Source organism: Colletotrichum truncatum, assembly GCF_014235925.2.
Source record: "Colletotrichum truncatum strain CMES1059 chromosome Unknown Contig_0008, whole genome shotgun sequence".
Lineage (NCBI taxonomy): Eukaryota > Fungi > Ascomycota > Sordariomycetes > Glomerellales > Glomerellaceae > Colletotrichum > Colletotrichum truncatum.
Genome location: NW_027222405.1, coordinates 361,296 through 375,565, shown reverse-complemented (window position 1 = coordinate 375,565; position 14,270 = coordinate 361,296). Strand labels below are relative to the sequence as shown.

The window sequence follows — 14,270 nt, the reverse complement described above, 5'->3', positions numbered from 1 at the left end:
ACTGATGCCGGTTGTCGCGAAACCATCCCTTTTAAGACATCTTGTGGACCACATATGAAAGATGATGGGTATCGATGGGACGACAGGGTTCAGCTTTGGAGGGGCATCATTGAGAAATGGAGCTATCCTGACATTTGATCTGGATCTTACTTGCCCTAGCGCCCATATATGAGCTTGACGCGTCCGCTGAGAGATTTACGTGTTCTTCAAGCTGCGTTCAGCACCGAACCTCTCTCACAACGCGCTTGTCAACCAACACTTCCAAAATGACCACTCAGAGGCCAAACATCATCTTCATCATGGCTGATGACCATGCCTCCAAAGCGATTAGCGCCTATGGAGCTGGGATCAACAACACACCCAACATCGACCGTCTGGCTACGGAGGGCATGAAGTTCAATCACTGTTATGTCACCAACTCGATTTGCACCCCCTCGCGAGCAGCTATCCTTACCGGTACTCACAACCATGTGAATGGTGTCATGACATTGAACGACAGCATCAATAAGCACCTCCCCAATGTGGCAAAACATCTTCGCACCGGCGGCTACCGCACGGCGATGGTCGGGAAATGGCATCTTGGCGAGGGCAGGGCACATGAGCCTACTGGTTTTGACTACTGGTCTGTTCTTCCGGGACAAGGCGATTACTGGGACCCAGAGTTCATCGAGCCTTCTGGTGAGAGATTCGAGGAGGGCTACGTCACGGACATCATTACCGATAAGTGCCTGAATTGGATCACTGAGACCAAGGACACACAGAAGCCATTTTTCCTAATGTGCCATCACAAAGCCCCGCACCGCTCGTGGGAATACGACGAGAAACACAAGCACCTCTACACTGATACCATTCGTGTCCCCGAAACATACGACGATGATTACAAGAACCGCGCAAAAGCAGCAAAATTGGCCAAGATGCGCGTTGCGGAAGACATGACATACCAGGACCTGGGGCTTGTCCAGCCTGACGGTGGAAGCAAGGTTGGCGAACGTGTGGTGCAGGAGTCAGGCTCCGCGCAACGTAAGATCCCGACTGATGCGAAAAGACTCATTGACAAAGAAGACGGAACGGTTTTCACCTTCAAGAGCAGCGACGATCTGGCGCATTTCAAGTTCCAAAGATATATGCAGCGTTACCTGCGGGTTATTCAGTCCGTAGATGACAACGTTGGCCGCATATTGGACTATCTCGAAGACAATGGCCTGGCAGAAAATACAGTTGTTATCTACACATCGGACCAAGGATTCTTCCTCGGCGAACACGGATGGTTCGACAAACGTTTCATGTACGAGGAGTCTTTCCAGATGCCCTTCTTGGTCCGGTACCCAGCGGCCATCGATAAAGGCTCGGTATGCAACGACATCATCTGCAACGTCGACTTTGCGCCGACATTCCTCGACTTTGCAAACCTCCCAATACCAAGCTACATGCAAGGAGAGTCTTTCCGGAAGTTGCTCAGTGGCGAGACACCAGAAGACTGGCAGCAGATTGCCTACCATCGATACTGGATGCACAACGACATTATTCATCACGCTTATGCCCACTACGGCGTTCGTGACCAGAGATATAAGCTGATATACTGGTACAATGAGCCTTTGGATGTAGCGGGTGCAAGACCAGGTGGTGAAAAGGATAAAGAATGGGAGTTATTTGACTGCGAAAAAGATCCCTTGGAACTGTTCAACGTGTACCACAAGGCGGAATATGCTGAGGTTGTTAAGCACATGACTAACTTGTTGGAGTTGAAAATGGTGCAAATTGGCGATGAACCCGTTCATCCAAAGCTTGGTGCGACCGGTGGCTTGGTTGGGGTAGCGAGTAAGTTGTGAGACGATTCTGTAGAGGGCATTTGGAAGGCGGCATTGGTATGAATCGACGCAATTGAAAGAGAGAGAAATCGATAAGTTTACGAATAATGGCTACTTGATGTTCATTCAACGCAAAGCTTTTGTGAGTTTGTAATTATTGCCGAAAAGTCCTCAATCCAACGAATTGTGAAATTGGCAAATCAGATTAAACATGTTAGCTTCTAGCTTTCTCCAGGATTTGACAGAGCTGTTTCGATATTCACAAGGATACCAATGCCTGCACACTTCCACCATTGGCCCCTCAAGCTCCATCCTGGATGTCGTTACCCTACCCACTCCTCACGTCATGCAGACCTTACTCAAGAGGGCAAAGCGCGAGTCCTCCGCACCAGAACGGGTGACAAACCCTTGCGCTGTTACGCAGGGTCGTCGGTACCGAGACACAGGGACGTCATGTGGAAAGACGCAAGCAAGTCCCTGACCAACATCTACCCACTGGCGCAATCAGACGCCTTCTCAGACGCGTGTTTCCAACTTTCATCAATCTTTCGCCGTTGTCAATCAATACGCGAGCCCAAAAGTCTGGTTGAGTTGCGGCAGATGCTGCAACATGAGACGAGAACGAACATGATGTGCCAGGATGCCATTGTTGGAACAGCAACATGATGGATTCTTTCATCGGCTCCTTCCAGGCGGGGCCCTCCACGACACGACAAACATGCTCGCAATGCAGATATCGAAAAGTAAGTGAGCATGACGGTTTGAACAGCTGAATCTGTCGTCCTGTTTTCCATCCGAGCCTACATGCTAACTTAGCCCAGGTCCGATGTGATGGTGCTTCTGAGCATCTGTGCGGAAACTGCTCCCGTCTCGGGCTCGACTGTTCTTTTTCAGTCGTTAAGGAAACTGAAGGGACTCCTATTTTCAGCCAACGGCAAATGTCACCGGCAAAGCCACGTCGACTGAGAGGCACCAGAGCATGCCGAACCTGTCGAGACAAAAAGATACGCTGCTCCGGAACCTCACCGCAGTGTACTAATTGTAAGAGACATGGGCGAGACTGTATCTATCCGACCCCAGCACGAACAACCCGAGCGCCGTCTCCGCAAAGCACATCCACAGAGGGCGACAGCTTGACGTACGCGGCCGAAATCAACCAGCATCTCCCCGCATGTCTAGAAAGCTTCTTCGAAAAGGTCTACCCGCTTCCATCTCATGCGTTTCTGCATCCTGAGACGACGAGGGACCGTTGTCGAAAGGGAAAGATTGATGCAGCGTTGGCCTATGCCATCTGCGCCTTGGCAACCCTACACTCGGGATCAGATCTACAAACCCGAGAAAGAGCCACGCCCTGGGTTCAGACTGCTGAACAGAGAATATGGCATCATCTTGAATGCCCTACCATACCCCGTTTGCAGGCCCTTCTACTGATTATCCACTATCAGATGGAGACAGGACGGTTTCAAAGGGCCTTTATGCTTACAGCTACAGCAGCAAGATTTGCCGCTGCTATGCGTCTGAACCACGAACGTCCCGATCTAGATTTTGTCTCCCAAGAGGTTCGTCGCCGAATTATGTGGTCCTTAAAGATCACTGAGCGATACTTTTCGGTCGGACTGCCGGAGTTCGAGGCATGTCAAATTGAGACAATTTACTTGCAATTCCCTTCAGCCGAGGAAGAATTTTGTCCGGGCTTTGAACAAGGTGATGGAAGTTGCTACAGGCTCTATGTGAGGTTGGAGATCATTAGAAGAGACATTATGAAGTTGACCAGAGGCGTGGCGCTCTGCGACCAGCCTTTTATGCCCATGATGAAACTTATCAGCGATTTTGAAAGAGACTTGGCCGAGATTGGGTCTCAAATGCCTAGCGGGACAGAGTTCCCCCTATCTCAGATCCAGGCACATTTTGGGGACCGTTGGTTGCGGAGACGGCTTTTCATGCACGTCTCCTTCCATCAAGCTCACTGCGATCTATATCGCATCTTGCTCTCTGGATACCCCGAAGCAGCACCCCGAGTGGTTTTAGAAGCTGTCGACGATGGGTGTATAACATCAGCAGAGAAAAACTGTTTAAAGCATGCGACGGAAATCGTTCAGATTCTAACAAACCTGAATCAACACAGCCCTAATCATCTGCTTCTCGAGTTTGACACTGCTATTTGCGCATACCATGCAACAAGGCTTCTTCTATTCAGCTCCCGGTCTGGAAGAACCCAGAACAGCCTGTCCCCAGAGTTTGCAATGAGTCGCGCGGCTCTTTGTCTAGCTGCTTTGAAGCGATTCTTCCCTTCTTCTGCTTTGGTTAAGCCAATAATTGAAGACATGGAGCGGCTGACCCAAGGGCATGCGCCACAAGAGACCGGAATTGGTGGGCTTTCGTCGCCAGAGTTTCAGGAAGGCAGGAGAAACTTGGAACAACAACTATCGGCGGCTGCTAAGGCCAGGCAAAGATTGGCTATACATAGCCTATTGAGGCAAGCGGATTTTACTGATGAAGATGAAGAAGAACATTCTTCTTCGTTGTCAACCGCAGGCCTGTCCCCCGTTATGACTAGGTGGACCCCATGAACCCAGTCTTAACGACAAACTAATTGGTTTAAGCCTTAAAGATGCTGTAGAGAAGTCTAAGAAGCTTCCCGGTTTCACAGGTAAAGACTGTCTCTGTAAATAAAAGCGGCTACATGGGATGTGGGCATGTTTCAGATCCAATCCCAGAAGTCCAGTTCGACTGCAACTTGAATCAAGATTTTTGATCTTCAAAAAGTCTGAAAAGACACTTTAGAGATCTGCATTTCGCAAAGATAAAACCACGAGCAACATGAGATAGCCAACAGGGAGCTGTGGGTGCTTTGGAGGAACCCCATTTTGTTGGCATTAAGGTGACTTGACTTGCGTGTACGGCTGGTTGTAGAGGGGTCGGATCGCCAATTGCCCTTCCATTTGAGCAAAGAGTCGTAAAGCCCCATACAACAGCTTAGTCCATAAAATAAACTTTTTTTTGTACCTCACGAAGGCATCGTACTTGTCTTTTGCCTCGTCATACGGGCCCCTCACGCATGTGACTGTTCTGCGTTTCAAGGCGTTGCTCCACGGCCTCTCCGGTACTCTGGTACACTGGGGCCGCGAAAGCTTGTTATTAACTGTCTCAGTACCCTTACCAACCTGACTCAATGTCACTGCCATAATGGTAAAATGAAGAGAAGGATGTCGTCTAACAGGAGTATATAAATCTCCTTGGTGAATACTTAGCACGCCATCAGTTCAGTTCAAGTTGCAATTCATTCTTGTTACATCTCAAACCTGTTAATAAATATTTCAAGGCTTTCTGGTTAAAGCATCCAAATCTTTCAAAATGAAGTTCTCCGCCGTATTCATCTTCGTCGCCTCCGTGGCCGCCGTTGCACTTGACACCGAAGTTGCACCTCAACTCAGCCAGCCGGGCCGCCGGGGAGTAGACTGCGGAGCTTGTGCACGCCTCAATTTCTGCCCCGGCAAGCCTAACAACAACGTCGAGTGCGAGCTTGATGGCTGCTGCAAGAAATAAGCTAGTTGCCACCTGAGTTCCCCAGCCATGATGTTGTTGGTAAGCGGTCTAACCCGCAAAATGGATTACGTACTAATTCGAACCCAAGGAACACAACCCGATACCCCTAACAACAAATGCAGCTGATGTGAAGGAGATTGCTAAGGAATACGAATTGCTAAGTTCATGCTCATTGCGAGCCCGTGACTTGAGCTTTGGTCAACAAAATTGGGATGCCTGGAAGAGAATAGTTGCAATGCAATAACGATCCAAACATTCCTCTACGCTTTATTTGTCTTTCATTCCTATGATGGTGATACTGGCCTTTTGCTCTTTGCGCGTGGGGTCGAATGGAATCCTCGAGGTCCTGTTGATGCGAAGCGCAGCACGCTATTATTACCTGGCTGCAGCGAACTTTCACACTCAGGTTGACCATTGCCAAGTTAAAGAAGTTCATTTTTATGAGATATTTCTGAGGTTATGTTGTAGTCGCATTGACTGTTAGTCTACACTGTCCATCAGTGGGGTTTGACCTAGACAACGATGGAATTGAGATCCTCTCAACGAGTCAGACCAAAGTCGCATTCAAACTCTGCAAGTCTTCTGTTCTTGAACTACTTCCCACCCAGAAGTTATAGAGTCCGGTCTCAATTACCCACTCTCCATCGACAAAGTAACCAAGTTCCTCATACGGCACAATCAAGCTGACTTGCTTCGACTCGCCAGGCGCGACGTCAACCTTCTTAAACCGTATGAGCTTCATGACGGGAAATTCGATTTGGGTGTACTCAGGACGGTAATATAGCTGCACAACTTCTTTCCCAGCAACGTCGCCGGTGTTGCTTACAACGACAGTAACGGTCAGCTTACTACCCTTGTCGCACGGTCCTGAACTGTTGTTGTTGCTGCCAATACCTTGACATGTCAAAGAAGGCGAAGCGATGTTGAAAGTCGTGTAGCTCAGTCCAAAGCCGAATCTGATAGGGGCATACCGAGTCAATTCGGGGAAATGCCAGTCATATTCGGTCGCAGTGCCAAAACCACCTTCGTCATCTGAAGGGAAGTAGTCATATGCAACGGGAAAGGCGCCCTCGGCTTCAGGCAAGGTAATGGTGAGTTTGCCACTAGGATTGACAATCCCATAAAGAATTTCTACAAGAGCGTCACCAGTAAACTCTCCTGCAAGCCATGTGTGGAGGATAGCTTTCGACCGCTTGCTAGATTCATTGAGCAGAAATGTCTGGCCACCGCTGAGCACTAGAACAGTTGGAACGCCGGCATCAAGAACTGCATCCAAGAGTTCTTGTTGCAGACCAGGGAATCCGAGGTCGGGATGGCTGAAACCTTCACCATCAGTTCGGTGCAGAGACTCGTAGGAGTTATCGAAAGAACCCCAGCCCGACCCAAGAACAACGATGGCAAGTCCCACTTCCTTGGCAGCGGCAACAGCCTCATCGATACCAGAACTATTGTTGGTGCCCAGGATGTCAACGCCTGCGACAAACTTGACGTTCTCAGCTCCAAGTTCTTGTTCCAGACTACGGCGAATGGTTTTGCCATAAGAGGGGTCAGAGGCGTTATTGGCAGCGTATTGTCCAGTATTAAGGATGTCCGCGTATGGGCCAAGAAGTGCAATGCGAGACACATTACGTCTCTGGAGCGGCAGTACGCCGTTGTTCTGAAGAAGAACAATTGCTTCGCGTGAAATGTTTCGATTGACCTCAAGGTGCTTCTCACTTCGGAGAGTTGCATTGAGGCTCTCAACTGACGGAAGAGGAAGATCGAATGTGCCAGTTGCGAATTTGATTTCCAAGATTGCTTGCACTGCTTCGTTGATAAGCCCTGCAATCTCTGTATTGTTGACAAAATCAATGAGAGTGGGAAAGACAGATGGAGGGCGAGGTGAAAGCTCATGTTCTAGCCCCCCTCGGAGGGCTTTTAATCCGGCGTCAGCAAAAGATTTGGCCACCTTGGACTGCGTGTACATGTTCCGAATAGAGCCTGCATCTGACATGATCAAACCTTTAAAACCCAACAAGCCCCGAAGCACCTCCTTGTTGAGGTATTTGTTTCTGGACATCGGAATCTGGTCCACACTTGCGTACGAAACCATGAGAGAAAGGGGGTTAGCCTCTTTAATAGCCTTAACGTACGGGGCACCGAGACCATTGAGGATGTGGTTTATGCCACCTTGCATGCTGGCTGCATTGACGCCACCGCTACTGGAGCCATAGACCCAGTGCTTGATCGTTGTAGCGACCTTGACAAAGCCATTCTCATCCTTCTCTTGCATTGTGTTGATATAATGAGTGGCAAATTCTCCAACGAGATAAGGGTCTTCGCCGAACCTGAGCTGGCAGTTAGCTTAAGTTGAGGGAACCAAGGATACCATTCTTACATCTCGCCATTGCGGCCATTTCTTGGGTCCCTTGCAAGGTCCACCTCAGGCGAAAGAATCCAATGGATGCCAACTGCCATATTTTCGTCACGAATGGCAGCAATCGCTTGCTCATAAAGCGGGATGTTCCACGTTGAGCCCAGGGAGATCGCGCCCGGGAATAGGGTGCCACCTGAGATCATCAAGCCATTGACAGAGTCGGCGATGGTAATGTATGGAATACCGTGCTGCGTGTTATTGATCTGCTCCGCTCGAACCTTATTGGCAATTGGCAACAACTCATGTGCATAGTTCTGAGGAGCACCGAAGCCTACAGGCATGTCAGTTTGAGTCAGTCGAGTCAAGATAGGAAATCACATACCGATCTGTCCGTTCTGTGTCTGGCGGATCTCTTCAAAAGATGTTTCGTTGTATGATAGCTGGCCATTGACCCTTTCAGCAAGTCGTCGAATGCCACCCAGCTGACCAACTTTCTCTTCCCAGGTCAAAAGCTGCAGAAGGTCGTTGGCTCTATCTTTAGGCGAGCGCGAGGAACTCGGGTGAACGGTTCCGTTGAGTTGAGCTGCCGCATGTGCGAGACCAGCCATCTGGCCTATCGCCAAGTTGAAGAGGGCTGCCGCTAGCTTGACCATGTTGGCCAAATATCACGAGGGGTTGGCAACTGGTGATTAGCAGTGAAGGCGAGAATTCCATTCGAACATGAACATTGCAATCCTTATATCTATAATGATAAAATAATTAAAGCACGTCATTCTTTTTTGGCCCACATCGAAGCACTATCTTCGGAGCCTAAGTCTCATGGCAGAATTGCTCCAAAGCTCGGTAAGTAAGGCCGGATCGGAACCCACTCAGCCCACCACGCCTCCGGGTCTTGGAGTCGGATATCGGTCGGTAGTCCTAAACAGGAACAAGCGGCCCCACTTCAAATGCCTAGCCTAATATTGCGCCATCAATCCGTTTGGGCGGTCTGGAGAGGTGTTTGTTGTCTTTGCACCATTGTAAGAGGGCATCGAGGTGGCATGTTTCGCAGATAGACCTGATTTATCTGAAATAGATGGTCTATAATCACTAATTTCTAGCTGCTCTCTTGAGAAGTCCTTTGGTTAGAGTACCGTAAGACCCCATGTGTGAGATCACTTCGACATAGGGTTGCGCGAAACGGCTTCTAATGCGTTGCTTTAGATGTAAGTATTACAGCCTTAATCCAGCACACCACGAGGGTAAGCTCACTCGGCCATTTGGATAGACCAATGCAGCTATTTGAAGACTAAGGCTATTACACAACAAGCATGGTACACCTAGCCCTAATTTCTGCAGCAGAGGGACCGAAAAATACCTTATTACGATGTATACTACTCTCTTCTACCCATAAGTACAGCTCATTAAAAAGTCTTTAGCAATATTTCGCGGCATTAAATCTAATACACAATCTTTAAGCTTTCGAATGGTAAGGTAAACAGATCAGCGAGGATGCGAGAATATCACGTTGTCGGTCTACTTTAAGTCTCGATGTCTGCGTTGAACAACAATGAAGTTGCAGAATCCGACTCCTACAGACAGCCTGTGTCTGAATAAACTAATGGGTCCTTGGAACATGGCTCGGTACACAGCTAAGTAGAGTAAATAAATACTCACATTTTCTACAACAGTACGGCTCAAATTTCAAACAGTTTTTTTGAGCTCGATAAAGTTCAGTGACTCGTATATCCTGCGAAGTAATGGCTTCAAAGTCAAACAAAGCATAGTCACCTTGAATCCAAAACGGCTTTGTGGATAGTTAAGAAGAGATAAACTTAGGCTATAAGCAAATCATTATGGAGGGGCCAAGATGGCTTGACTGCTCACTATCTTCAATCGGCGCAAACCATTGTCACCCCTGAATACTTGGTAACAAATGGGAAGAAAGAAATGGTTTTCATGTATTAAATGGAGCGTTTCAATAAGACAAAAGTGTATCGTGATGTCTTTTTAGTTTGGAGGATTTTCGGCAACATCACCTCCCCGTTGGGACATCGTCTGAAACAGGGCAACCTGTGACACCGAGTCATGATGCTATTAGTGGACCTGTGAATTAATCTAGATGCCGAAGGTTAGGGGCTTCGAATATCAAAAGCATGTATAAAATGCACTGGAATTGCATCCAGAGATGGGCATGCAATTTCTCCGACTTCCATTTAACATCTCGCCCTTACCATAACAAGAAATACCGGCCCAGTCAGAAATCAAAACCGATTCATTCTCCAATTACAACCTGTTCTACTCTGCAGTTATGCGTTTCTACCTCATTGCCCTTCTTGCTGGTATTACTACCTTGGCTTCAGCTGCCAACGAGAAAGCTCCCGGTTTCTGCAACATAGGTCAAAACGCCTTCTGCACCAACAGTCAGACTCCAGCATGTCGGAATGGCAAAGCTGCTACCTTCAATGCAGAGGCTAATAGCGCTAACGAGGCTGCCTGCAAAGGAAAGAAGAATAATGACAGCTGTACTCAGACTTTTACTTGCCCATAAAGGAAAGAAGCTTTGCGTGTGCAGTGCAGGCGCTGTCATCTATAGCAAAGTGGCTCTGAAACTGGATAGGCATACATTTACTTTTTTCCGCGAATCAATGAAGAATATTTGTGTTCTTTATCTTTCTTATTGCTGTTTGTTATCAACTTGACCACTTATCATTGAAAAGATAAAAGACTCGGGAGGAATTGCCCAAGCACCCAAAAGTGCGGGTGAAGCTTTTCGTAACTTTGAGGGCTGGTAAATCTAGCCAGTTAAGACCGCTTGCTCACCTCCCTACCCTGAGCTCAGGTGGTCTGTGCTCTTCGGCCTGTGCTCTTCGGCCTGAAAGTGACTCTTGCATGATGCCGAAATCAGCTGCCTTTTTTGGTATTGATGCAGCTGGCAGACTAATTAGTAGGCCATTTCAAAAGCCAAGGCCATCGAAGCGCGATTTTCCGGACAGAAGGAAAATCTGGAGTCCCCACACGTGGCCATAATATACAATCACATGGAAATGGAGCTATATCTTATCGTTTTTTCACATTCAATTCCGATGCGATGCGATGGCAACTTTCCGAAGCATAGTGTCTTGTGTGCTTGATGAAGCATGCGTAGCGCGTTGCCCGCGTTGTATCAGATCAGGAGTTATTTCTAAACCGTATAGGTTGGCTAGTAGTTTTGTTGAGAGTTTCTATTAGTCACAGGAAAATTCGTGATTCTATAGAAGTTTGTTACTAGTTGATCGTATATCATGTAGAGACCGGCCTCAACATTGGGTGTAATGGGCTGACTGTGCGGAGTTCCGACCCTTTTGTGGACCAAATCAAGCTATAATTTTGTTCGGCGATGGAAGCGAGTCAAATGGAACACTTACGCTTACTGATGTCCCTGCAGAAACACCTACAAGACTGAGATAAAATGTCTTAAGGCTAAATGAGTTGTCGAAAGCCAAGAAACAACTCGACCGACTGCAGAGACTTGGCCGCGTCTAGAATTGCTAGGCGACCTAGGTTACCACGAACAAGTGCATGCAAGTATCACTGCAACACGAGGTGTTCAACTGACCCTAAATGCATATAAAGCGCATATAATCCTGAAGATGAAATGCTTTGTTCTCAACTCATTCCTCAAGGCTCAAACAGTCTTGGCTCACCTACTCCCTAAATTCACCAGGTATTTAAAGGCCTCATCAACATATAATTCATTTCTTTTTCTTCCAGTAGCCAACATGGTTTACATCAAGTCCTTTGCCTCTACAATTGCTCTGGCGGCTCTCAGCATTCAGACCGTCACCGCCGCCGACTGGTTCGTCGTCGGTGTTCATGATGACTGGAAGTCTTCGCGCACTGGCGGTACAACTCACAAGTACTCCATAGCTGCAAAGAACATGAACACCGGCGCGGAGGTGGAAACCAAACACTCGGGTGCTGGCCGCAGCTCCGACGATATTTGCGGCTCCAAACTCTTTGGTGCTGAAGTTTGGTGCTTCCAGCCTGGAAACATTGGCAAGGAATGCCAGGGTTATGAGGTGGCGGCTTTCAATTCGCGCAGATGCCGCACCTACTGCCCATCGATTGGAGACAAGTCACCTTTGTACAACTACAACTTGGTTACTAGTGGAGAGTGGTTCAGGGTTCATCTTATCTGTGACAGGCCCTACCCTTAAGTGTCACAAAGAACAAGAATGTGCAGCTCGGGGAAGATTTGGCAGGCTACTCAATGCGACTCAACGAGCTTGATTTAATTTACATTGCACTCTCACCTTAACTAGCCATAGCAAACGCTTAAAAATTGTGATACAATTAACTTAATGCCTACTGTATGCCGATTTCAAGAGCTTCTTAGTAGTGTTACTAGTTGATACCGCTCAAAAAATTCCAATTCATTGCTTTCGACTTGCAGAGCCTGCTCTCTGAAGTTTAAAACGCCGCTACAACTTTGTCTTTCCAGACAACATCATTTGTGACTAGAAGATATATTGAATAGTACTGTTTATTACTACCTTTCTGAGGTATGATGTTAGTGTCTTGTGTTTTTATCCATCCAGCATAATTGTTCTCAACAACAGAAACTTTCCTTTTTATCTGAGGAAATATTCTGTCTTAGACCCTTTTTCAATTTCTCCCAGACTTTAGCCTTTTGTTTCTAGAAATCAAAATAGATGTGTGATGAGTAGAGAACTTTATTCGAAGTCCATATTACACACTTCACGTGAGTAGTCTATAGCCTCTCAGGGTGCATAAGTATGGCAAGACCCTGCCGACTGCTGTTATATCGAGGGAGGTTTTGTGTTTTTCGTGCCCCCATCGTCTTAGGGTTACTCAGTTTCTATAGAGAATCCAGTGTATGAAGAGTTCTAGAGATTAGGTACATAGTTGTGAGGAAGCTTTACTTTGGCTAAGAGCGATGTTGCAGTGGCAAATTTATGAATTGAAGCATAAGGCAAAACCTAAGTAGTATTTTGAAAGGGGGAATAGGATAAGAAGCTTGATCCGATGAAGACTGAGGGGAAATGACTGATGGATGAAATATGATGATGCCTTGTATTCCTCTCCTGTTCCCAGATTTGATTTCTGTCCGGGAATTAAAATCCAAATTCAAGCGACGGAGATCCAGAGCGTCATCGGACACGAGGGAAACCCACCATCCGGCAATAGCTCAAAACCCAACGTGCATGAAAGCTCATCTGGGATAGGCCTCTTAGCTTCCCTAGCCCTTGTGGCTAAGCTGACATCAAAATTGTCGGCTCAGCCTAGCAGAGAGAGAAAAAAGATTATTTACTACAGACAAAGTAGAAATCAATTCAGTTTCTTCAAAAGGAATCAACCCCAAATCAGTACATCCTCATAGGACTTGCGCAATGTTTCTCGATTGCCCTGCACGCTCACTTTATCAGTTACGTCGTAGCAGTCCGTGATGATATCACCACCACACAATGGAAGCAGTTCACGTGTTTCCATGTTGCAGTAAACGCCTTCTTCCAGCGAGACCAGGTCAGGACCACGCGAAGTCTCACTCAGGCAGAGCTCGGTGGCATTGTGGGAAGGAATAGAGCTGATAATCAAGCGAGGGTCCTTCTTGCGAGGGCCGACGACCGGGCCCTCTCTTTTGACGATGCCACTGCCGCCGTTGTAAGCGCGGAAGGCAGGATAACCACATGATGGGCTGCCGGACTTTTCAGGGTCATTATATGGCCACCCAATCATAAGCATCGTGGCGCGAATATTGTTTGTGTGATCAGCGTCAATCCAGGTGCACCTTGGAGTTCTGCACCCAAGGCACATTGAGTTAGCTAAATGAGAAAACCAGAGAGATGACAGCCTGATGATACTTACTTCCCACTGATCCACTAATTCAAAGTTTACCTCGTCAGTATCTATATACCACATGCTAGAAATCATAATTGATACTCACCACTTTGCCATAGTGCCACTCCAGGCCACAGTGCCACCCGAAGTCGCCTATCCATGCACTAGGTGTTCCATCAGGCCAGGTAATAGTTGCGACTGGAATACATATGGCATCATTGGTGGCGAATATTTGAGCGAAAGTCGCTTGTCGGTTGTCGACCTGAGAGATGCGGTAATCTTTGTAAAGCCCACTACCGATCCAACCTTGATTTGCACCGCCATTCCCAATCAGCGATTGATTGATGTCGTACAACTGAATATTCTTTATCACGCCATCCTTGCCTTGTGAGGTGCCAGCGTCATTGATTCCAGCGTAGATGCGCACAGTGGACGCTGCTCCGCCAGCACTACCCGGGAACCAGCTAGAGAGAAGCGAGTAGATTGTGAGCCCAGCGTCGGCCCAACCCCATGCTGTTGCTGCCATTATGAAGATGAAAAGAATTGCTAGACTGTGTGTATCACAGAGCGAAATGAAGATAACCAATACGGCGGGTTTGTGTCTTTAAGAGGACAGGCCTGAAGAGACAAGGTACATCACATGTTGCTTCGGGAGTTTGCGCAGTATATATATTCTAGTTTTATCCACTATGGACTGAGTTGTAAGCATAAGTATTTCTTAAAAAGTAAAGTGAGAAAAT

The 14,270-nt window shown here is 47.5% G+C and overlaps 6 protein-coding genes across 6 annotated transcripts; 4 read left to right on the top strand and 2 right to left on the bottom strand.

Annotated features, from left to right (window-relative positions):
* Positions 1 to 266: 266 nt before the first annotated feature.
* Positions 267 to 4,378, top strand: CTRU02_211586 (mucin-desulfating sulfatase (n-acetylglucosamine-6-sulfatase); the record flags this gene model as incomplete). The annotated part of the gene is made up of 2 exons (XM_070205664.1): positions 267 to 1,818; positions 2,931 to 4,378. The coding sequence occupies 2 exons, from the start codon at positions 267 to 269 to the stop codon at positions 4,376 to 4,378; spliced, it is 3,000 nt and encodes a 999-aa protein (XP_070060477.1).
* A 784-nt stretch (positions 4,379 to 5,162) lies between these two features.
* Positions 5,163 to 5,354, top strand: CTRU02_211585 (uncharacterized protein; the record flags this gene model as incomplete). The annotated part of the gene is made up of 1 exon (XM_036732326.1): positions 5,163 to 5,354. The coding sequence occupies one exon, from the start codon at positions 5,163 to 5,165 to the stop codon at positions 5,352 to 5,354; it is 192 nt and encodes a 63-aa protein (XP_036575955.1).
* Positions 5,355 to 5,901: 547 nt separating this feature from the next.
* CTRU02_211584 (periplasmic beta-glucosidase) lies at positions 5,902 to 8,363 on the bottom strand (the record flags this gene model as incomplete). The annotated part of the gene is made up of 3 exons (XM_036732325.1): positions 5,902 to 7,681; positions 7,732 to 8,041; positions 8,093 to 8,363. The coding sequence occupies 3 exons, from the start codon at positions 8,361 to 8,363 to the stop codon at positions 5,902 to 5,904; spliced, it is 2,361 nt and encodes a 786-aa protein (XP_036575954.1).
* A 1,637-nt stretch (positions 8,364 to 10,000) lies between these two features.
* On the top strand, positions 10,001 to 10,240 carry CTRU02_211583 (uncharacterized protein; the record flags this gene model as incomplete). The annotated part of the gene is made up of 1 exon (XM_036732324.1): positions 10,001 to 10,240. The coding sequence occupies one exon, from the start codon at positions 10,001 to 10,003 to the stop codon at positions 10,238 to 10,240; it is 240 nt and encodes a 79-aa protein (XP_036575953.1).
* A 1,210-nt stretch (positions 10,241 to 11,450) lies between these two features.
* On the top strand, positions 11,451 to 11,888 carry CTRU02_211582 (uncharacterized protein; the record flags this gene model as incomplete). The annotated part of the gene is made up of 1 exon (XM_036732323.1): positions 11,451 to 11,888. The coding sequence occupies one exon, from the start codon at positions 11,451 to 11,453 to the stop codon at positions 11,886 to 11,888; it is 438 nt and encodes a 145-aa protein (XP_036575952.1).
* A 1,156-nt stretch (positions 11,889 to 13,044) lies between these two features.
* Positions 13,045 to 14,056, bottom strand: CTRU02_211581 (uncharacterized protein; the record flags this gene model as incomplete). The annotated part of the gene is made up of 3 exons (XM_036732322.2): positions 13,045 to 13,489; positions 13,558 to 13,571; positions 13,637 to 14,056. The coding sequence occupies 3 exons, from the start codon at positions 14,054 to 14,056 to the stop codon at positions 13,045 to 13,047; spliced, it is 879 nt and encodes a 292-aa protein (XP_036575951.2).
* Between the last annotated feature and the right edge of the window lie 214 nt (positions 14,057 to 14,270).